The sequence below is a fragment of the Motacilla alba genome, chromosome 4 (genome assembly GCF_015832195.1).
Source record: "Motacilla alba alba isolate MOTALB_02 chromosome 4, Motacilla_alba_V1.0_pri, whole genome shotgun sequence".
Taxonomy (NCBI): Eukaryota; Metazoa; Chordata; class Aves; order Passeriformes; family Motacillidae; genus Motacilla; species Motacilla alba.
The window spans coordinates 42,859,321-42,882,465 of record NC_052019.1 but is presented as its reverse complement, the minus strand read 5'-3'; the positions used below and the strand labels follow the sequence as shown (position 1 = coordinate 42,882,465).

Genomic DNA, 23,145 nt, shown 5'->3' with positions numbered 1-23,145 from the left:
AGAATAAACACCATCTCAAGCTTTCTGGATACCCCCAGTCCATTAAACACCTCTCTAAAGAAATTGTCTGTTGCAAAAAATAGATGAAAGTAATGCTTTTCTTTATTAATCTTTTCTAATTCTCTAGTTGAAAATACATATCTCTTTTTAATCTTTTCCCTTCCTTTTCCCTTACATCCACTGAAAATTACTTTAGCATGTCTATCAACTTGGAGACTCCCATTTAAGTGTTTTAACTGAAATAACCTGAGAAATGATTGATCATTAAAGAAAGATAGCAACAGTCACCCAAGGACAAATGATGGGAGTAATTCACTACTTTCCCTGCAGTCGCAATTGATCTATTGATATAAACAATCTGAAATATCCCAGCAAAATAATGGGATATAAAGTGCCTCTCTCTTGTTTTTTGGGGTTTTTTTTTGGCTTTGCCTGAATTTTAGAGAGTTGGCGAGAGTAAGATATCTATGTACCATATACAGCTGTGTACATCTACTCAGGCCTGAGAAGTTGTGGCATCAATAACAAGTAATTAGCATCCATAGACTTGAATGGATTAGCAGGACTATTGAAAAAACAGAACCTGTAGACACTAAAATCTTTATTAGAGCAAGCCGTTTAAAATCTCAAACTCTTATATACAATTAAGTAATATTGTGTCTTTCAAATATTTACATTACAAAATAATTTGAAACAGCTATTTGATAAAACAGTTGAATATACAGCAGTCTCGCATCAGAAAGGTAACACAAGTTCAATTTAGGGTCCCCCAATGAGTTTAGAATTACAAAAAAAAAAAGATTTTTTAAATCTCAGACCAAAGTTATCTATGAATCTATAACTTATGATTATCTGGAAACTAAAAGAATGTTCATTTTTGCTGAGGTTAACGTTAGGGCTGTGTGCTTTACAAGTGCAGGACTTTTATTGAATTAACTAGCTGCTGGTAATATCAGCAACCTTATGCTTGTAACTTTATGAAGGAGTTATTTCTATTTTGTTAAGATATTGGTTTTTAGCATATCTAGGAAAGGTGTTGGTTCTTAATTACCCTTCTTATTACCTATGTATTTCTCAGACAAATCCTCCTTTGGATCTGTATCTTTTCTGCAGGACAAAAAGGCCTCACTCTGTAAATGAGATGTCAAAGTGTCTTGAAGTGCTGGATAACTACTGAAATTATTGAAGAAAATGGAAGAAGAGGTAGCAGTTCCTTAGAAATCATCACATTTGTGAAACATTTTAGAACAGTACGTAGTGGGAGACACTTCCTCTTTCCATGCTTTTTCTCATTTTCTACTGAGGGATGATAACTTATCAGTCACTGGTAGATGTTGCAGGGTGATGGTGAGATGGGTTGGCTCAGATCAGGCTAACGATGAGGATATAACCACAGAGGCTTAAATACTCTGTGGTACACGGTGATAAAATAATTTTGAGAGTTTGCTGCTATCTTATCTGCTGCCTGGTTGCTCTCCTTTTTATTTTGTGGGTTAGAGGACCTGAATGTGGGAATGATTTAGGAAAAATGAAGGTGCATCAACAGAAGGTGTACAGTTAATACTTGTGAACTGGAATATTATAATCTTTTGGCTGTATTAATGTAGGCGTGAAATGGCCTAAATCCCCTGTAATTCAATCCACCCACAAAATTCAAGCACTGAGGCAAAACTGTGCAAAAGGAAACAACCAGGAACTGTTGAAAAGTATAAAACAAACAGGAGAGCAAGGGGCACACGGGTGAGCAGAAGAGGGGAATACCAAATGGGGGGAGGAGGGAGAGGGTCCAAAGCAGCGCCCATGGTGCAGCTGCAGCCCTGAACCTGGCATCCACAGAAAGGCTGGGCTGTAAGTGAGAGAGCAGGTGCTGGGCAGTGGCTGTGCAAACGCAGACCAAAGTGTGAAAGTGATGATCAAAGAGAGAGACCATGGAGCAGTGGAGCAGTGCGTAGCTGGGCTGGGGAATCAGATAAATGAGTGATCCTCTCCATAGTTTAGGGCTAGAGGAAGAAAAACGGGGGTGTATAAATGCTCAGGAAAAAGAGAAATACTAAAAATTGTATTTGTATAGTGCTGAGGGAATCTATTAGAAATATCCATAACTATACTGAAATGCAAATTGCTTCACCCTCGGTCTGTTTCACACAAGGAGGACAGGACCTAATGACAGGTGAGATTTGATGGAATGGCACATTTTTCAATAGTAACACAGCATATATTAAGTTTGGCCTTTTAAAAATCAGCAGATAGAGAAATTTTCTGTCAGAATTGGCCAAGGAAGTGCCCAAAGCATTGTTTTGTATTTTAAATGCTGAGAAAAGTTCCTGAAGAGGCAAATAAATTCTCTAGCATGCCAGAATTTAGAGAGGCTAAGTGACATGAATAATTATAAACCTCGAACCCAGACATTAGTTCTGGACAAAATTGATTTTAAAGCGTTATATAGAGATTGATCAATGATGAACACTGGAATAAGAATTAGTGCTTAATGGCATAAGTTTACAGAAAGTACATTCTCTCAAGGTAAACTTGAAAAATATTATATATAAGTGAAACTTAATCTCTGAGAAACTTATTTAGAACTGTACAGCCTTTTGTCTGGGAGAAAGACCATCTAGAATTAACATTAACCCCAAACCATCAACATGCACAACACAGGCTCTTTTCAAATGCCACAGCAAACTGAGTTGGTGCATTGCCCTAATATCAACGCGTGGCTCGAACAGGGTGATGGGTCATCAGTGTGCCAGAACTGAGTTAAGCCATACAATGCCACCTTTGGGAGTTGGTTTGTTTTCAAATCCCAAAAAAAAAAAAAAAGAAAAGCAAGGACTCCTTCATATCCAGCTGTGCTTCAGGGAGAGGGCAGCAGCTGTTGGGCTGGAGCATGTTGTGGTGAGAGTCACTGCTGGGCACTGGTGTTGTGAACTGCTGGGTCCCACTGACTGCCCTCCAGCCACACAGCTGGCAATGGTCTTAAAATACAGCCTTTTATCTTGTACCATTAGAAAAAGCCCCAGTCTCTCTGTTTTGGGCATCTCCAGATTACTGCTTTGCAAATTGTAGGACACCTGAGCAAAACATCTTTGTTTGTCAGAAAGAAGTAGCTAACAAAATTGCTACCGGAAAATATCTTCTTCAATTTTAAAAATTTTTCTAAATTTCAGTCTCTTACTTTTTCTTCCCCTTGTGACTGCATTCTTTTAAACCAATATTCTACATGATGGGTTTACTGTCAGGAAATAGTGGAAATGTTTAAAAAAAGTTGTGAAAGATGAACTTAAAACACTTCTTTCAAAGTTAAAAATCATCCAAACAGGAAAAATTTAGTAACCATCACTCATTTACTAAATCAAATAGTTGCAATAAATTGTTTTGGAACAGTGAAGAAATTTTTATTCTTTGAGGAAATTACTAATCAAGTCAAATTCAATAATGAATGAATATGGTTAGCTCTAAACATTCTTTCCTCCTGTATTTTGACTTTTCTTTAATTTTTCACAAAGCTGAACCATCCTCTGTATTTGTCAGCTGTTAGTGATTCTTAGATGCCATCACAGAGGCTTGGGGCAATTGTTTTCTCTCTTTAATCAAGCTATGCTTGGTAACTTATTAGTGAATTATTTGCAGGCAAAAAAACCCTGATCATATTAAACATGTATTGAATGGGAAGGCATTCTGTATTTAAATAGAATATGAGGATAGGTAGGATGTAAGATATGGTAGGATGTGAAAGTGCTATTTTAAATAAGGCAAAAGAAACTCTGCCCAGACAAGGATCCATTTTTATGTGTGTTACATATTTAAGCTACATCCCTAAGAGACATGCTATGTAAAATTAATGGACACAGTTACAACATTCATATTCACACCTTGAGGTAGCCCAGAAGTCTGAGTTGTTGTTGTTGTTATTGTTGTTGTTGTTGTAACTAAAAGTGGCTGGGCACACTGGGAAGTCCTTGTCTTTCAGATATTACAGGCTCAGTATTTAAAAACAGAAGCAGCAGAAAATCTCCTGTATCTGAAAACCTTGACCAAGTAGTTATGCATAGCACATGCTTATCTAAATCTGCATTTAATGTGAATACTGAATTGCTCCATTTTTCAACCTCGCTCAAAAAAAAAAAAAAAAAAAAAAAAAAAAGAGTTTCAAAGTTGAGTATTCCTGAAGTAGGGGGTTAGAGAACAGCCCTGGGCAGGGAGAAGAGTTACACGGGGAGAGCTAGCCCAGGGCGCTCATCTGTGGAGATAACAAACTGAAAGGCAGTCTCAAAATAATACTTGTCACTTCTACAGGGCCGTTAATATGAAAACCAAAAAGCATTCTACAGAGTCTGCACCCTGGCTGGGCTGCAGTCACTTCTGGCTATTCCTTTGAGAGGCTTTTCAGCTGCTGTCTGTCCTCAGAGCTGGTCTGTCAGTCCTAGCCTGGTGCCTCCCCAACAGCAGTCCTGTGCAAATCAGTGCACTGTTCAGAAAAAGCAAATTGAGAAATAAACATTGTATAGGCATGAGCTTCACATCCACCAAACCAGGGCAGTCCAGAATTATGGACACTGAAACAAACACCCACAAAACCAAACCAAAACAAAGAAACCCGCCAAACCTGGAACATAATTGGTTTTAAGTGCTGAACAATACACAACTGCAGAACTAGACAGAAATATGGACTACTTTGACAATTTTTAGCAGAGGTAAAAAAGGGGTTTCTCTTGATTTGTGGTGAATCTCATTGCAAAAAGAATTTCAATCATTTCTTAATCTTGCTAGAGTGCTTTTCTTTTTTTTCCTTTCCTTTTTCCCCTCCTTTTTCTCTTCTTTTCCCTTGGTGATGTTTCCTTTCTGAAGTCCATATGAAGCAGAAGACAACAAAAGCATTTGCTTCTCTGGCCTTTTGAGATGAATTATATTTAAATCCAGTTCTTCCAATATCTGGGGGATGATGAGCTTATGTGCTGCATCCCTTTAGCCAGTTCTTTAGTGTCCTGAGGACTTCATGATTCACCATCACTGCGTACATGTGGAAAAGAAAGAAACACCAGTGTCACACTGTTGGGTTAGCTGTCTCAGCAGGAAATAACTTGCAAGAGTATCTCTAGAGTTTGTGAGAAGGTGTTACCAGAAAATAAATCTGTCACTCATGTAATGGATGAACTGATGCTGGCAGCGAGGGCTGCTCTGATTCCTGTCTGATGGTTCATGGCTGCCCAGCACAGCCTTTCTCCTGCTGCTGGCTCTCTTTCCACAGCTGAGGATAACTTTGGAACTTCTGGTTTACAGCTGACCTCACAACAGGTGCATTTGCTCTTTGTCCCACTGGTTTCTGCCCAAGTGGCTTGCTCCCTAGCACTCTCTTAATAATGCTTGGCTCATGCCAATGTTAAAAAATGTGACATCTTATATTGTCTGATTTGAATTCAGCCAGCAGGGATAACAGCAGGGTTTTAAACCACCTCTGAAGCTAAAAGGGCCACTCATAATCTTAATATTTTACATGTTTTCTTAAGTCTCTTGCCAAACTGAGTCACATTCTGGGAATGTAGTGCTTCTTTCTGTACTGACCTACCATCCACCCAAAACATTTCTCCATAGGAAGGAGTCATCCTTTTTCAGACAGAAAGACAAGAAGGGTGCCCAGCAGCACCCAAAACAAACCAAAACTCTCAGGTGATAAAGCATAGGGGGATTGCTTGTAATCCACCCCCTACAATGACCCATGCTGTGAAGGGGACAGGCTGCACTTATTTTTCTGGAACACTAAAGGTCCCTGGAGCAGAGATTGGTCTCTACCCCCTTGTGCCCCACAGATCATCAGCCCTTGCCTGCTGCCCCTGCACACGCTGCCTGCTCCACTCTGCGTGCACAGGATGGGAGCCCTGGCCCCCAGGCAGCTGGGACTGGGGGAGTTGCAATTCTGTGCTCAGGCACAATCAAGATTCTAGCACTAGGTATCAAATGCAAGAGGTTTGGATTCAAACATACATATTTTGAAAAGTGTATCTGAATTTTGAAAATGTGTATATACATATGTTTGTAACTTGGCCTACAAGGCCAGGGTAGGGGACCTCCCCCTATCAGGGAGCCCAGGTTGTCGTATCTTGCCTTCTTTGCACAAATGTGCAGCCTTGATGCTCATGAGTACAAATTTTGCCATAATTATAGCTTTGTTTCATTTTATTTCTTGTTCTTCCACTTTCCCTGCTCAAAAGAGCTGCTGAAAACATCTATTTATCTGTATGTAATTATCTTTCCGATATTATTTATTCATCTAAGAATTTGGTTGGGAAAAGCAGCAGATCTTGGACTGATAAGGTTCAATTGCAAATAAACAAGGAGGTTTTTGTTTGTTTACCCAGAAATCCCACCACTTCAAATATCTTTTCACATTGCAATGAAGCATATTTCAAAATTTCATGTGAAATAAAATTTGAAGAAGTAACCTTGGGTAAGGGAAACACTCAACATAGAAATATTTTACTGCCACACAGTTCTGCTCATCAAACTTTCAAAGATTTTTATACTAAAAATTCACTTACTCTGAAGAGTAGTTTTGGAACAACCTTCATTCTGAAAATGTCAAAGTGTCATTATTGAAATGTTTTGTCTCATATGTTTTCAAAATTATATCAAAATCATTCATAGTTCAAGACATTTGGGTCTTGATGAACTCCCCCTCAGCATCTTTGTGCAGCAAGAAAACACTATCTCTGTTCAGTATGGCCTGAGATGTTTCCCATACTGAAATAGCAATAAAATCTAAAAAATAAATTACCTTAATTTTAGAAGAATTTTGCCCAAACAAAGTAGTCTTTCAGAATCTTAAATTGAATCTAATATTCTTGCACTTTATATTCAACTAATATCCCTTGTCTGAGCAGCTCTGAATGTTTTAGAGATAAATCTCCTATTTTTATTTGCATTTGCTTGCCTTTCTACAATTTAGGGGCATAAATTTCTCTAATCAAGTCTGATTCTAAGATACGATTCAAAAGACAATTGGCTTAAATAATAAGTGTGCCTTTGCTCTGACTGGAGCATACTTATCTGAACAGGGTTGCTTTTTTGTATCAAGGCTTAAGCCTCACTGTAGCATTCCAAAACAACTCTGTTTTACAGGTGGGGAGCTTGAGGTGGGGTGTAGCCCAAAGATGCCTTTTGATAGCCAGGAGCAAAACCCCCTTCTTCTGATGAGGTTAATGCAAATCCAGTACAAAACCTCTCCTTTAGCAAGGATGGTAAAATGCCAGCTCAAGCTGGTAGGCCATGATGGGGTTTTTTTTCCCTTTAAAATGAATTGTTAACAATTTAGAAAGTAAACTTGTTGCTAAGGATGGTGGTGTGCCTAAAAAGCCTTTTGCAGTATGACTTCCGCCAGTGTTAACCTATGGCTGAAGCATCCTTTGTGCTGTATTCCCTGCTATAGTCAGTGGTACACTCAGCAAATCTGCTTTTAGAGAACTGCTGTGCATCTGCCTCTCCTTAACAATTTTCCCCCCTCTGAGTTATCATTCAGCAGCAGGAAGGGAAGACCCAGATGGCTAACAAATCCAGGATCTTTTCCAGTTGCTAAGGGTAAAATTAATGTGCTTGCTTGCATCTGGAACCTAGGATCTAAGCCTTTTTTTTTCCTTTCCATACAAAACTGAACTAAAACAACAACATTGATTTCACTTGCAATAGGTGTAAAAAGAAACCTTTTCTATACAAGTGGCTGTAGTGGATAAGCCCCATCCAAAGATTCCTCTGAAATTGCAGCTTTGGAGCAACTCAGCTGCAAATTCTGCAGCAGCGGTGAATTAACATCCCTATTTCACTTCTGAGCAAGGAAATTCAGAAAAGAGGATTGGAATATTATGAGTCTACAGCAGGAGGTGCAATTCTGCCAGAGAGGCATGGTCACTGGAATTATCTGCTTCCATGGGAGGCAGAAGACCTAGGTCCTCTCCCAGCTCCTGGCCTCGCCTGATTACAACGCTGCTTCCACTGCACCAGGGATTTCTTGGCACACAGGATAGCTTGTTTGTTATCATAGCCTGGCACAGAGAAGCTGCTTTGCTCACTTCACAAAATGCAGCTGCAACACAAGGGTGCAGGTATGGACAATGTACAGCCTCTTGTTTCCAGCTGGAAACAAGGACCAGAATTTTTAGTTAGGGAAAATTGCGAGGGGTTTAGGAGTTCTGGCCAAAATCCTGAAGAAACTGACCAGAAAATTTCACGTTTACAAGCTGTCAGGATTGTGGTTTTGCATCCCACTGGGATCTCTGCTTGGACTATCAACTAGTGCCAGCTCTAGGGGAGTGCTGCAAGGGGGCACTGGGAAGATCCTTCGTGTTTCTCATTCTCATTTTTTCCTTGGGGTCAGACAAGTCCCTGTCTGTCAGGTCACAGCTCCAGCCAAAACATCTGGCAGTGATTCCCAAGAACCTATAGGCACCAGGTGGCAGAGGGGAGCTGGGTGCCTTTGCTGAAGGGTGCCAAGGAAGCTATGCTGAATGCTTGTATTAACACCTTGGGAAACTGTGATTAAAGTCTGATCAGTGAGTGAAACTCCATCTGTGCCATCTGGTTGTCTGTCTTGCACCACTTTACAACTGTAAGATTATTTACAGGAAGAGACCTGTTTAGAAATAAGAGTGTCAAGCCTTTAGTTTAAGTCAAAGTTTCTATATATAAAAATTTTAAAACTTAAACAGGCCTAAGAATAATTCTATAATTACATGCCAAAAATTATTTCAAAATGACACTGGCCATATTTCTTCAAATAATAGAGTGAACTAAAGTACCTTGGGTTGGCGATTGATTCTTTTTCTTCTTCTCTTACAGTAGGTAAACATTCACAGTCACCTGGAAAAGGGGAGAAACAAGACTATAGTTACTCTACTCTGGCAGTTGTTCTACATTTATTTCAAAAATGCATGAACTTTTATCATACAGTCACTCTAAAATACAGATCTGCAGATGCGCTTCTGCACCCTTTTATCTGCATGGTCCCCATAGCATGAATCTTACACCTCCTTCCCTTTGATAGGTGTTGCCACAATTTATTTATTATATATGTTCCAGTTCTTTATGTACAGTACACCTAAACAAATGAGCTGCTTTTGAGCACTGTCTCCTGCACACTGCCACAGGGAGAGTTGTTTGTTAATCTTCCACTGCTGACATTTGCACCTATGCTTTATAGTCCAGCTGGGAATTTGGGGCTGGAGTTTAGGGAACACTAACACACACACACACACACACACACACACAAGTATGTAAAATAGTTGCTTCCTTCTCTCCACAAAATTTTAAAATATATTTTATACCACTTTTTTCCCATGTGGTACAGTTAATGCCTCTCTTTCGCTACTGCCACTTAGCACAAGATTTCTATAAAAGCTTTCAGACCACAAAGGTCAAAACCCATCATGTGGAGCACTGTGCTAACGCAAAGAAATGCTCCAAAGAGCTTTATGTCCTGAAAAACAAAGCATGCCTAGTAGGTCAGGCAAATGAGCCATTTGGATAGAAGGCAAGGGACCAGGAATGAAAAAAATATCAGTGTTTCAGCATTTCCTAGTTAGTGAAAAGCTGTTCATGGTTCAAAATCAGGCCTTGGTTAACTCATGGCTTACTGAAGGCCTGCATTTTTTGAGGAGACCCTGGAAGGACAATGCAGACCTCCTAGAGATTTTGACTGGGGAATTCACCTGGGAGAAAAATGGGGGGAAAATGCAAGGTACTCAAAAGTAACTGAGAAGGAAGCTGAAGATGCTGCTGTTTGTAGTTACCACATGTTCTAATTGCTCCATGGGCTGATAGCCTTGCAAGGGAGGGAAAGGGCATATTCATAGGGTCCTGGCAGCAATTTTAAATAAACGGTGGTCTGAACTATGAGCAAATGCCTATTCCTTCTACAATACCTCAATGTGGAGCACAAAAGTGTAGAAATTCTGGAGACTGAAAGGACTAGATGCTTCAGAGAAACTAGTGTTTAGCATTAAAATGTGTAGTTAAAAGTATAAATAACATTCACAGCTATAAGTGTGTTTAATAGAAATGTCTACTGGAAACTGAAAACATTTATGAGATTCTATCATATATTAAAAATAAACTCCCACACAAACTAAAATACTCCTCTGAAAAAATCTACCCCTGACATTTGTTCAGTTATTTTAGTAGGAGGGAGTCAAGAGCACAACTAAAAATGTTGTAGGGAAAGCAGTGATACGCATACAAAACACCTTCCATTGATTCCCTATGCATGGGATCTATGTCAGCAAGCGAGAGAGGGAGGATGGAGTAGAGGGGTTACCGTGTACCATTTTTGTTCATGCTGTTCATCCATTTATCAAGCTCTTCCATTTCTATCTCCATAACAGAGGGTGTGTCTTCTTCAAAAATAGGACTTGAGAGAAGAGAGGGGGGGAAAAAGCATTACACAAAATGCTTAATTCAAACAACTTACAATGTAGTGATTTTGTATGACTCTCCTATAATTCCAGACACATGTATTAAGTCTGGAAAGCCATCCTAGCCCAGTAATCTGAGGAGATGTCATCCCAGTGGGTGTGAACCAAGGGGCCGCAAACAGATGCGAGGGAGCGGCACTGAGATGCCAGTGCTGGGCAGAGGTAGGGCCAGCTGAGACATAACGCAGAGGGACTCAGGGCAGCCAGAGACATGCCAGAACACAGGATCATTGCAGCTTCTTGAAAACTGTCCCTGCTGTAAATAGAAAACTAAAAAAAAAAAAAGATAGTTTGTCCCTGCCCTCCTGGAACACATGACAGAAGTGCCATTTCCCAATGCTAAAGCTGAAGGCCTGAAGTTTCATCATAGCTGTGACTGACATTTGCAGTGACTTCAAAAGGAAAGGTCATGAGAGTTATGTTTATTTAAATGCCTCTACTTAGCTTCCTTTTGCTTATCATTCCTGCAGTCATATGACAGAAAATATGTTTTCAGCAAAAAAACCCCATTTTTTTTCCTCATAGAGCAAATTAATGAACTTTCAGCATTAATTAGCAAGATGGAGGTCAATAAAAGGCAACAATAAAAATTATGACTCTGAGAAGAGCCACGCAGCTTCTGTCTTGTTTTCCAAGCATCTAAGGCATTGCTCCTGCGGCAGCCAGGCTCCTGTGCCTCACCTCTGGGTAAGAAGATAAACTTGAAAAGCAGGGGAGCAAGACACAGAGCTTACTCTGAATAGCAAAAGCCTGTGATGAGCCTGGGAACTGATCCCCTTTGCTCATGGGGCACCTTGCACCACTTGTGGCTGATGGAGCAGGAGGTGCCTAAGAGCAGGCTCAGCGAGGTCTGTGGGCTGTGGCTGTCTGTGGGGCCACCCTTGCCTCAGCCACCACGAACTCTTGTTCTCCTGCTCTAGTCTGAAACTTCAGCCACATACTGAAGTCACACTTTATCCACCTGTTGAGATTGCTGGTTCAATTGATGGCAGAAAGTAATGGTGTTTAGTGTACAGCTAAATTAAAAGAGGCAGTGAAGGAGACAAAAGTTAAAGAAAATTTTTTTAAAAAAATGATATTCATAAAATTTACCTTTTTACATTTTCACTTCCCAGCTCATCTGGAAAAGAAGAAAGTTGGTGTTCACAGTTCTGCGTGATATTTACCCATTGTATTTACAGGGCCCGGACTGCGTGCAAGCCTTGAATAGGGTCAAGTAAAACAGGCTGCATTTTCAAAAGGCATAAAAACTAAATTGCACATGAAAGACAAAACATCTTATCCTGTTTGCAATTTTCAGAGGAACACATTCTTTTGAATCTAAAAGCATCTCATTGTTAGCTCAGCCATGCTGGGAGGAAGCCCAGTGTTGGTGTTGCAGTGGGCAGGACAGGGCAGATGCACACTTCCTTCAGCGAAACAGATGTGCTGAGGGAAATGGTATCCTGGAAAGGAACCACTTCTGCAGAAAATTGTTTACTAGAAGCATTGGGACATTTTGCTACAGATTACACTTGGGCAATTCAGTTCTGTCTGGAGACTCTGGGAGCTGCTCATGGGGAGAAGGGTGGAGGGGAGTTGGACTGCATGGCAGATTAGATCTCAGTTAGGCAAATGAAGCTGAACTAGCCAGATGTCAAAAGGGATCCAATCTACTTATGACTCCAAGACAAAGTAAAAATGGAGGGGAGAAATGGTGTCACAGACACAATTCTGATAAATATCTTCACCTCCAGGAATCAAGTTACTGAAAAACCTGTCTTAAATCACCTTATTTTTAATTCATTGTTGCCAGTGGGTGATGCCTCCCAGCTGTTCCAGCACATTCCCAGACTGCAGAGCCATCTCATAACCACAGAGCCATCTGCCCTATCCTTGAGGATGCTCAAAATCCCAGACTGGCACAGGGCAGATCCTAAGATTGTGTTCCTGAAAGGTACCACATTTCCTAACTCTCTGAAGAGTGTACCTGCATTTCAATCATCCAGAAACAGCCAGGCAACTGGGTGCCTGCTTGCAAATTTATAGTTTGTTAGAGGGAAACCCAGTGATTGGGCAAATACAACCTAAAAATGCACTGAAAACTTGACTTTAAGTCTGTGTTGAATGTGTTGCACTGTCTGCAGGCTGATGAGCTGACAGCTGCACTCTGACCATGTAGGTACACTGATATGACCATCTCAGAATTTCACTTACCAACTATGTGGTTTTATTATGACACCTCAGTTTGTTCTCCTGTGGTTTGACACTCCAAGTTACCAATTCCTTTGTTAGCAGATCACGGCACCTTCCTGGAGCATTGCTCACCCTACTGCAGCGCCCAGGCAGTCTGACCTAGCTCATTTGCTGTGATGTCTTCATAGCAGCCTCCACCCTATGCAATCAGGATTCCTTAAAATTGTTCCTTATAATGATTTTTCTTGATCTTATTTTATTGAAGCTCCAAGCAGCTTTACCTTGTGGGAACTAAGGGCAATAGAAGCATTGATTTCACCTTGCCTAAAGCTGTTGAGCATAAAGACAGAACAAGCATTTGCAGCCACAGTTACATCCCTGAGCATTCTCAGCATTTCCAGGAGCCAGAGATTGGTGCCAGGGCTCCCATGGGTGTGGCAGCATGAGCAGGAGGTGCCAAGAAGCAGAAGTAGCTCCTGCCCAAGGAAAGGTGTGTGACCAGGTACTGCTGGCTGGGGAGGATCCCGGTCTTACTTGTCAAACATGGAACTACAGTCAGAGAAGGGCATCCTAAATGTGGCACCCCATCCCTTAATGCTCTGTTAATGTTGAACACATCCTAGGAACAGCCTTTTGATGCACAAGAAGACAAATTTACCTTGCTTGGACTTTTTCCTTTTATGATGCATTACAAAAAATACGATCATCAAAATCAGCAGGACCAGCAGTGCCACAGGGACAACATATATCAAGATAGACTGTTCTGCTGCTTCTAGGCTGTCCTCATCGTTCACAGCATTCAGTTCAGTACTTGGAGAACTCTGTGTATCAAAGCTGCTTTCAGTAGTGCTTGTAGTTACAAGTACTGGCTCATGGTCATCCACGGTCAGAGGATCCGTAGCAGGAAGATGTGTTGCTGTGAAAGTGGGTAATATCATCGATCCATCTCCTGATCCATCATTTCCAGGGTCTGTCAAATATATGAGGACAGCTTAACATTTTAAGAGTTTCATTAGTATTAGCAGTGAACCACAGTGTACAACTTTAGTATTTACTTCCCATTTGATGTATTTAAAAAAAAAAAAAAAACAACAACAGATGCCCCATACACACAGATTGGATGTCTTGGGCATTGGATGTAAAATTAGATCTCAACCTTATCACAAAATCTTACCAGTCATGACCACGTTCTTCAGCTGACTTTTACTGGGACACGTCAGCATGTGTCATCTGTCTGCACACAGCTGCCTTGCACAAACAGACTTCTTTTGCTGCAGGTTGGCATCCGGTCTTGCTCGCGTGAGAAATTATTCTGCTTCTCAGTAAACCACACCAGCCTGTTTTGCTTCTCCGTCCTGGCACATATGTCCCTTGCCTTACCCAAGGAGTTGGGAACTGCCTTCAGGGAGACCATTACCCCTGGTTCACCAGTTCCTTTGGTTCACTCATCTCCCTGTTTCTCAAATTTGTTAATTTGTTAATTCTCAAATGTACCTTTCTCAAATTTGTTAAATTTGTCTCACTGTGAAAACCAGAGTGGTGAAAGGAAGTCTGAAGGATGCAAAAGCTGCTGACTTCCCCATCTACGTGGACTAGAAGAGGTGTTCGTAACACGGGGATTCTACAGGCTGGCTGAAGGAGCGTGTGGCAAAGCATCAGTGCTGGATATTCCCCATAAGTGCTAAGACTGGGGGTTTTCAACTTTGATCTCAGTTCTGGTTTCAATGATCACACATTTCACAAGAAAAGTGGCTAAAATTGGCTGTGTCGGTAGTAGTGAAACAAGTGCTTTTTGTGTGTTTAGGTGAGAGTCTATTGGCTGTCACAGAGTTTAAAAGCTTTAAAGAAGTACAGCAAATTCTGGGTTGATACTGTATTCTATACTGATACCCAAAATCCTGTAGTAGCCAAAGGTGCAAGAATCAGTCTGTAGATAAATTACAACAGCAAAGCCTTCAATAATTTTCTTGGCATGAAATTAAATGATGGGGTTTTTTTGTGTTATCTGAGCTTTCAGATACAATGCTGGCATGGTGCACATCTCATTTTATGCAATAAAGCAGGATGGAATTTTTTGACTTTTTCAATTACATGTTTCTCCTCGATCTTGTAAAATGCTGGGCAGCCAGAGTTTCCACAAGAGTTAGCAAGAGCTTAAGGTTTTCAGCACCTCAGTACTGGCATTTCCAATCTCACAGGACTGGAACCAAAAGTACTTAGCATTTTAAATGCTTTTGTAAACACATTAATCTTCATAATGGCCCTGAGAGATGAGCAGTTATCATCTCCATTTTACAAATGAGGAATCAGAAGGACAGGGATGCTGTCCTTCCCAGGGATGCCAAGTGAGAGAGAAAAAACTGGGATTAGAGCGCTATCTCTTGCTTAATCCACTCTGCAGCATCTCCTCTCCCACCAGATTTGTCTCAAAGAGAAAATGAGTATTTCCTGAAACTGTATTCAAGGAAACCCAATTTCAGATTGATAAAATTATTTGAGTGGGACAGCAGTGTTTTATCTAGATTTTTATGCTGCACATATCACACAGGCATCTGATTGTTTCATCCTTTCCTAAAAACTAGGAAAGAATTTGAATACTTAATGTAATACTGTGAAGGTCACCAGACTCCTGCAGCACAACAGGACAATGAAAATGATAGCTCTTCTGTGGCAAAGCATTTTGTATCAATAGTCTCTCTGTCTCTTCTGAATATAGTATTTCAGTCAAGAGCAAAACCCTATCTCTGCCTCGCTTGCAGGTAACGACCCCCTTAGGTGTGTGCTGCTGCATTCCTTCCCGTGATCTGCTGCCTGTCCTTAATCTTGTCGCAGAGGACAGGAGGGAGAGCTCCTCTCCCTTATCAGTTTGGCCATTTGACTTTTCCAAGGTAGTTAGTAGTTCCCAGTGCCTGCAGCCAGTCCGTTTCAATTGCTATTGTGCAGAGCGGCGAGGCAGCACAAGAGATGTCAGTGCTGCAGACTGTGGCATGATGGACTGTGCCACTGGCAGAGCTGATGGCCCGCCGCAGCCTCACTGAACCTCTTGGATGACCTTGCTTCCTTTTCCTCCTCTAGCCATTGCCCTTGAAAGCCATTGCCTGCCACATTTGATATATCGAGAGGGACAAGCCTGTTGCTTAAAATAGGGAAAGGGTGTGGAGAAAATAACCTTACTTTTCATTTATTCGTAGAGCTAAAATGGATTTTTCAAATGTCTAAAGCATGGTGTGGCTTTAAAGCAAAGCAAGCAGTCACACCTCATTAACTGCAGTGATAAACTTTCAGCTGCAGAGTATGCTGTGCTTGATTTCTGAGAGAGATTTTTCCAGTATCTCTGCCACTTTGCCTGGTTTTGAACTATGAAGCAGACTTCAAATCATTTGTCTCTGAGTGAAATAGAATTACCTTTTCTCATCTCTAGGCAAAGAAAATGGCAAATCACAGGGAGTGACCTTGCTGCCATGTATTTTTTTCACTTTGCATAATTCCAGGGACAAAACAGCATCTCTCTGGGAACACCATTTCCTCTTACAGAGATCTTTTCTCCAAGCAAATTAAATACATCTTTCAGCAGAAGGGCTGCCAGTTGCACAATGTTCTTGCAAGGATATTGCTCTTATTTCCTGCATTTTACCTGCTGCCTCAACACATCCCGCTCCCCCGTCACCTCTGAGGAGCAGAGCTCAGCCTTAAGGGATGTCACCCAGCAGCTGCTCTCACTCTCAGGCCACCCACACATCACCCTTTTTACACAGCAGGAAAGCACAACCTGCACCTGGGTTGGCCCAGTGGCTTGCATCAGGGAAGGATCTGTGCCTCCAGTCCAGCGGGAGAGTGGGGCTCAGGCCTCGCGGCGCAGCTGTAGCGCCTGCCTCAGCCACCCACCCACTGAGACACAGGTGGTTGACCTCAAGACCTCAAGTTGCTATTTGTCATAGTGTTTCAATACAAAGTGCTCAAAATAGCAAGTGGGCTGTGCTGCAGCTGGCCTGGGTGGCTGTTTGGTGGGGCAGATTAAAGTTGGGCATTACAAGGTTTGGAGCAGGGCAGAAGAACATCTGAAAGTTTGAGATTTTGTGAGGTGCTGTTCAAACATTTTCTCCATGCCAGATTTATAGCTATAATTCATACCATGAACTGTCTTGTCAGCTGTGTTTCATCTTGCAGACATCTACTAGCTCCCTGCAAATGGGAATCTTACAACAATACAGCATGACATTCAGGATGGAAAAGCAAGGCCAGTAGAGTGTAACAAAGAGCAAGTCACATGTGACCATAGAGATATCTCCTTGACTTTGCAAAGCCTGTGCCCTTTCTCTTGTCGAGCTCAGCCTCATGCTGTTGGCTACATTCCAACATACATACACTCATCCCTCTGCACATCTTATCCGAGGAGCGAATGTTCTTACAACAGCCACATGGGCTTCACCTTTGTCTGGACCATCTGGGGCAGGAATGCTGGTGATTTCTTCCTGTGTTAAGGGAAGTGGATGGGAGCACACCACAGCTTCAGCCCAGCCTGTATCACCACGTCGCATGCTTTCAAGAGAAGAAGGGAGAGAAGCTAGCACGCAGCTGCAATCCACCCTGATGGGAAGGTGGGCACAGCTGGAACTGGAAGCTGGAAGTCAGGAAGTTCTCAGGGTTCCCTAGTTGAGGTATTAGAGAATCTAGAACTCAAGGGACCAAAATGCTTGAGCAAGCTCTAGCAGCTCAACCTCTCAAAAAAGGTTCAATTAACAGTTCTTACAAATTATGAAAAAGCTATGGCCCTGTATGCAGATACAATGGTATAAGGTATTACTCGACATTTTTTACTTTTAAAATATGTTTGGATCACTTTGCTTGACTTTTGGAGGTGCTCCCAAATACACTTTTCATGGGAGACAGAGGTAGTTGAATAAACCAAGCAGTTTTACAGATTGGAGTCCAAAAAATTATGTCTCAATCAAACAAACAACATTTTTGTTGTTGCAGCATTTCTACCTCTGTGCTGCAGCACTCAGAGGTGGTGATATCGGCTCCCTGATGAAGTAAGCAGGCAAACAGGTTTCTGAATTCACTTGGATGCGAGGCAAAGGAAAATAGCAAAGGAAAACAGCTGGCAGTCAGCACATTCAGTGTTGTTATAGAACCATCAGTCTCTCTGCTGCCTTGCATCAGACTCAAGGACTGGGTTCTCTCAAGGGAATTTTTCAAATTACACCAGAGTGCCTACTGACAGAAGAAAAAGCAATGAGCTAGAGCAAAAGCAAGAGCTATGTCAGTGGGATAGCTAGGCTTATTAGTCTGAAAGGAAAATTTTTATTTCTCCAAACTTTCCCATAAGCTATAAAAATGCAGGGAAAGGAAGGCTCATGAGAAGGTGACAGAACAAGAAGAGGCTATAAAGCTGGAATAAAGTTACCATATCCTATATCATTCTGCTCCATGCACACATTCCATTGGTGGTGTAGTCATACCACTCCACGTGGTCTGTATGATCCTCTGGTGTATTGCTTGGCTCATCCCTGCACTGTTCCTCTCTCCACATTTCAGGTTGCTGTAAGAAGGGCTGTTCCTTGCCATGGCCAGGGCTTGCCCAGCTGCCTGTTGTGGCAGGTCTTGCCTGTCAGTCTGGCTAGAAGAGGAGTCCTTAAAAGCCTGCAGGCTAGCTGTTGGGAGCATACACTCTTCTGATGAGGGAGCACAAGCATTTCAGGGTGGCTAATCTGTAGACAAGATCCTATTAAAACGAGGTGCTTCGAAAGCGTTATCTAGGTATAACCTGAAGGAGGAAACAACTGTTTAAGCTCATTTATACAAGATGGAAACTGCTTTTCCTCACTGTATTTCTATCCAGATGAAGTGCTGCATTAACAGGCAGTGTTGCAAATACAGTCACGCATCTTAAGAGTCAAACTGCAAACCTGTAGTCTCATTGCTCACCCGGAGAACTACAGGCTTTCCAGACCAATTTATGCATTTAGTTGCTTCTACTTAATCTGATGGCCTTCTAGCTCTGCATCTGTGATACTCCTGCGACCTCACTGTGATGCAAATCTGTCAGTGCTCCTTACTCTCAGGAGGACCCTGAAATTAAAGATTCAAAAGCTCTGGAGGCTTTCCAGCTATCATAAAATCTCTTGAGGGAAAAGAGACTGGTGTCACTGACTGAAAATTAGTATACAATCTTGCTGATGTAGATGAGAGATTTTCTGAAATGTCCCTGAAGCTGTTGAATAAAACAGTGAATGTTTGTGTGTGTGGCTAAAATGGAGGAATGGTAGTAAATATATAGGAGGAGTTAATGTGTTCAATAGAAAGGATTTTTCATCTGCTTTTTGGGGCGCTGCACTTTGGAAAGAGAAAATGTAGCAAATCCTCATTTCTTACATTGATGCTTTGCTAGAAAATTTTAACAGGTGATTGTAGCAGGTTCAAACCCATTCTCAATTCATTACTCTAGGGGGGAACAAGTCAAAATTATTACTCCATTAGAGACCTTGGCTTAGCAGGGGAGGCAGCCTAGAAGACACTTCTCTCCCCAGGAGAGAGTCACTGCCTGTGCTCGTGATACAAGCTGCTGAATATCTGGATCTTTGATAGCAGTGTTTCTTTGAATCACAATTCAAAACAATAGCGTAGAAACACAGACAAAATAGAGCACTACCTGCAAGCACCCCAGCTCTTCCTCTTGGTGATATTACATGTTTTACTGTTTCTCTCCCTCACATTTTCTTGCTCCCCATGTCAGGCCACTTATGCTGCAATTTCCCACACATTTCACTGAACGCAGTGGGAGATGGCCTAGCCTGGGAAATGACTCAAGGGTCAGAGTGTGTTCCTATCAGCTGTAGTAAGGATATTAATGCTTGTTAATAGGGTCAGCACACACACCTAAGTAGGTCTTCAGGGCTGCTGCAAGGCTGAGCAGTGAGTGCCATCCCCTACAGTAGAGATGATGCCCTGCCCTGTTACCTGTAGGGCTTCCTGACTGCATTAAAGCAAGGGGAAGGGAACTGGTGCAAACCCCAACATCCCCTCAGTATGGAGCTGGGAGAACCAGCACCCAGAGCTGAGACCTCAGGAATGCTCTTAGAGCTACTGGATTGTAGCATCACAGGGAGAAAACCATCCATAAATCATAATGCAAATGGCAAAGCTAGGCTTTTACGAGGTTCTGCCATCGTATGGGAAGAGAACTTATAGAGACTTTAATCTGTCTGTGCTGCAAGATTTAATCATACTCTGCTTGCCTAGTTTCTGAATGGTCTCTAGACAGTAGACCACTTAAAAGGTGAAGACTGTGTCTGGCAAAAGGTGAAAAAGCTCCCTTAAAGGTCCTGCCCTGCTGATCTCTGAGCAAGGAAGGGTGAGAGCAAAGGATCTCCCTGGGAGGCTGCCCTCAGCAGAGGGGTTCCTGACCCACCACTGCCTGTGGGGTATATAAGCCCTACATAAACTTTCCCTCCACCAGTTTCATTTCCTCCCCAAGGCTCAGGTTCACAACTTCCTCGTCCCACCCACAGTCAGAATAAGCCCCCAGGTACATTTTGGAGCTGGTTGAATAAGCAAAAACCGCCTTTGTATGGGGAGCAAAGGTGGGTGCTCTCCTCCTCTTCCCCTAGGACCGTGGATTGGCTCCATAGAGTCAGAGCTGACAGGGCTTGGGGGGGCTCTGGCAGGACTGACTCACTCCCAAAGAGGAACTGTTCCAAAATCAACCAGAATTTAAAAGTGGACCTACTGGTAGGAAGTGGGGAGTGTCACACACCTGATGCGTGACATCTGTCTGGTGCTTCCTGCAGCCCCTAATGCCCATTGCAGAGAAGGGCAGGGTGCACCCAGTTATGAGCTGAGGGACCCCAGGCTAAGATGTGCCCCCTGCCCCATGGGGATGTGGTGATGAAATAGTAGCTCTCAGTACCCTGCACATGAGCTAGAGAAGCAGGAGCCTGATCACTCTGCATTGCCTTCATGCCTTCATTGTACTCCTCCATTTCCCTGGGACCTCTGTTTAGCTCTGCCCATGTCAGGATTTTTGTTCCTCTGACCGCTTTGATTCTGAGTTACACTCAGTGCTTGCAATATATTTCCCTAACATGTCTGCAATGCAGCAGGGCTGTAGTAACACAGCCAAACCCAAACCATTTTATACCTCACTTAGCTCGCTCGTACAGTTAAGCAAGTCTCCTCAGTGCAAGCAGCTCAGCAGCACGCCAGGAGCCTGCAGCCCAACTCTACACCCTGCTTAGAGTACAGTTTTTCAGGGAAAAAGCACTCACACCAAAACACCGATTTCAGCAGTGCATTTCAGGACATTAAGAGAAGTCCAGTGATAACTGAGAGTGACCATCTTCTTTCCCTGCTTTCTGTAGAGCTCCTGCTCGCTACAGCAGCACAGAGGCAGCAAACACTTCTAGTCCATACCAAGGCGCTTCGGCAGGGATTTGTTTGACCCCAAAAGGCTTACAAGCACTACCTCAGCAAGGTTTCACTGTGAGAGCTGCCTGTCATGTTCAGCCTCTGGCTGCCAAAACGCCAGTGGAACCAATGACCTCTACAAACAGGCGAGATTCTCTGCAACGACGCCCCAGTGCCTCAGCATTTTGTCACAAGCTGCTTTTCCACTGATGGTTCTTTTCTTCAGAGGGTCAGAACCTGAGTCCATGGTGCTGGCCACTTTGTTCTGCAGCTGAGAGTTCAAAATATTTGTCTCCGGAACCGCCTGTTCCTTTGTTGAACCAGTTTCAGACTGCGGAAATCGGCAGCCACCTTTTGAATGGAAGCAGTGCCTTGCCTTTGACTTTGCTATTAAACACTGATGGTATGGGTGTGGGGTTTAAAAAAGTTCAAAAATAACTAAAATTAGGAGCAAAATGCCTGTTGGGTCAACACAGAAACTCCGGTTCTCTACACACCTGCAATTTAGGAAAAGTTTGCAATTGTAGGATTTGTTTGCTGCTGTTCAGGGATAGGTCTGAGGGGGGGAAAAAGTCAAAGCTTTGCAAAAAAAGAGGCAACTGAAATCAGAGAGGGTAAACACAGCAAAAAGCAGCAGAGAGCAAGTCCCCACAGATCTCCTCCTTGTGCTCAGTTCGGAGGGTGTTGCCCTCCAACTTGGTCCCATTGCTGCAGGCGAGACACGCGGTCCTACCTCGGCAGGCGAGAGGCGCTTTCTTACTCACCAGTGGCGGCAGATCCTCCAGCCAGCGCCAGGGCCGAGAGCAGGGCGAGGAGCCCGGGGCTCCGCATGCTGCCCCGGCAGCGCTCCCACCTGAGGGGCGCTCCGGCAGCCTCCCTGCTGCACCCGCACATCTACATTTCCTGCTTCCTGCCGGGGAGCATCTGAGCTGCATTTCTTCAGGAGATGGACTCTCTTTGATGGGTTTTAGGAAGTGATGTAATTCCGTCTGGGCCTGTCAAGCGAGCAATGATTGCAAAAGAAAGAAGAAAAAAAAAAAAACCACCAGAAGTTGCTCTTCAGGCACACACTTGACTGAGGCACCTTTATGCTGTAGGTGAGAGAGCTCCTGCTCTCTTCCTCTCCTTTCACTCCTGACTTTAGTGCCTTCATCTACACACAGTGCCATAGATCATACAAATACAAATCAGACACAAAACTTCATTTATGTATGTTAGCAGGAAGGTTTTATGTCACTTTTCAGGATGATTAAGCCAGAAAATTTCAATAGTGCCTCCCCTCCTGCCTTGGTTTTCAAGCTGTAATTCTCCCCTCATCGGGGTGGGTGACTGCATGCATTGACAGTCCCAAAAGGCAACCCCCAAGTGGGCTGTCTTCAGCAAATGGGATGAATGGCTGGCTCTCTTAGGAGCCTATAACTGAGTATTCTGAGCTGGTTTGTGCAGAGGAAGAGGAAAAAGCAGAAAACCACATCATTTTTTTGTTATGAGCAGGTGGCTTAGTGAGAAAGTGCTGAGACGCCGGTGTGATGATGGCTGCAGATGACAGGGGACAGAAGGTTTCAGTCCCCATCAGGATGCAGGGCCTGGCATAGGGGCCCACAGTGCCACGGTTGTGTGAGGTGGCAAGGGAAGGTATCCTGCCTCCCTTCCTGACTCCTCTTTATTTTTGCTCCCCCTTGGCAGTCTCTGTCTGGGTGTGCAGACCTTGGCTGTTGCTCCCCCAAACACTGACCTGTCCTCTGTTCCCACCACCCCATCACTGTCCACACACTCAGAAACATGTAAGAGCTGGCCAGGGGCTTCCATGCGTTTCCTATTGGGTGGTGCTCTGTGGGTAAGAGCAATGGAGAACATAAAAATTAAACCAAACATTTTCAATCTTCTTGCTATATAGTGTGGGCTTAGCCAGGGGTCAGGATTTGGATCTGGATCTAAACCACACCTGTACCCAAGCAGGGAGAGTGGTTTGGCCACAGAATTGGGTTGTTCCACTGCAGAAATAAGTGCTAGGTCTAAAATTAATCTCTCTGAGTTGAGGAGAGTCTGCACTCCAGATTTTACTCTGGAGTATCCCAGGTAAGAGCCATTTTAAATAATTGCATAA

The 23,145-nt window shown here is 42.9% G+C and overlaps 1 protein-coding gene across 1 annotated transcript; it reads right to left on the bottom strand.

Moving 5' to 3' along the window:
• Positions 1-116: 116 nt before the first annotated feature.
• On the bottom strand, positions 117-22,390 carry TMEM154 (transmembrane protein 154). The gene is made up of 6 exons (XM_038136288.1): positions 21,803-22,390; positions 13,291-13,602; positions 11,550-11,577; positions 10,308-10,393; positions 8,787-8,847; positions 117-5,010 (listed from the first exon to the last, which is right to left on the bottom strand). Exons 1-6 carry the CDS (start codon positions 21,930-21,932, stop codon positions 4,995-4,997), a joined length of 633 nt encoding a protein of 210 aa, XP_037992216.1. The 5' UTR covers positions 21,933-22,390; the 3' UTR covers positions 117-4,994.
• Between the last annotated feature and the right edge of the window lie 755 nt (positions 22,391-23,145).

Bases quoted from the DNA above. Each gene is read 5' to 3' on its own strand.
- TMEM154 (XM_038136288.1), bottom strand. From the start codon at position 21,932: ATGTGCGGGTGCAGCAGGGAGGCTGCCGGAGCGCCCCTCAGGTGGGAG. The intron at 11,578-13,290 runs GTAAATTTGTCT...CTTCTTTTCCAG, and splicing joins AAGGAAAAAGTCCAAGCAAG to ATGAGCTGGGAAGTGAAAAT. The intron at 8,848-10,307 runs GTACACGGTAAC...CCCCTTTTCCAG, and splicing joins GAACAGCATGAACAAAAATG to GTGACTGTGAATGTTTACCT.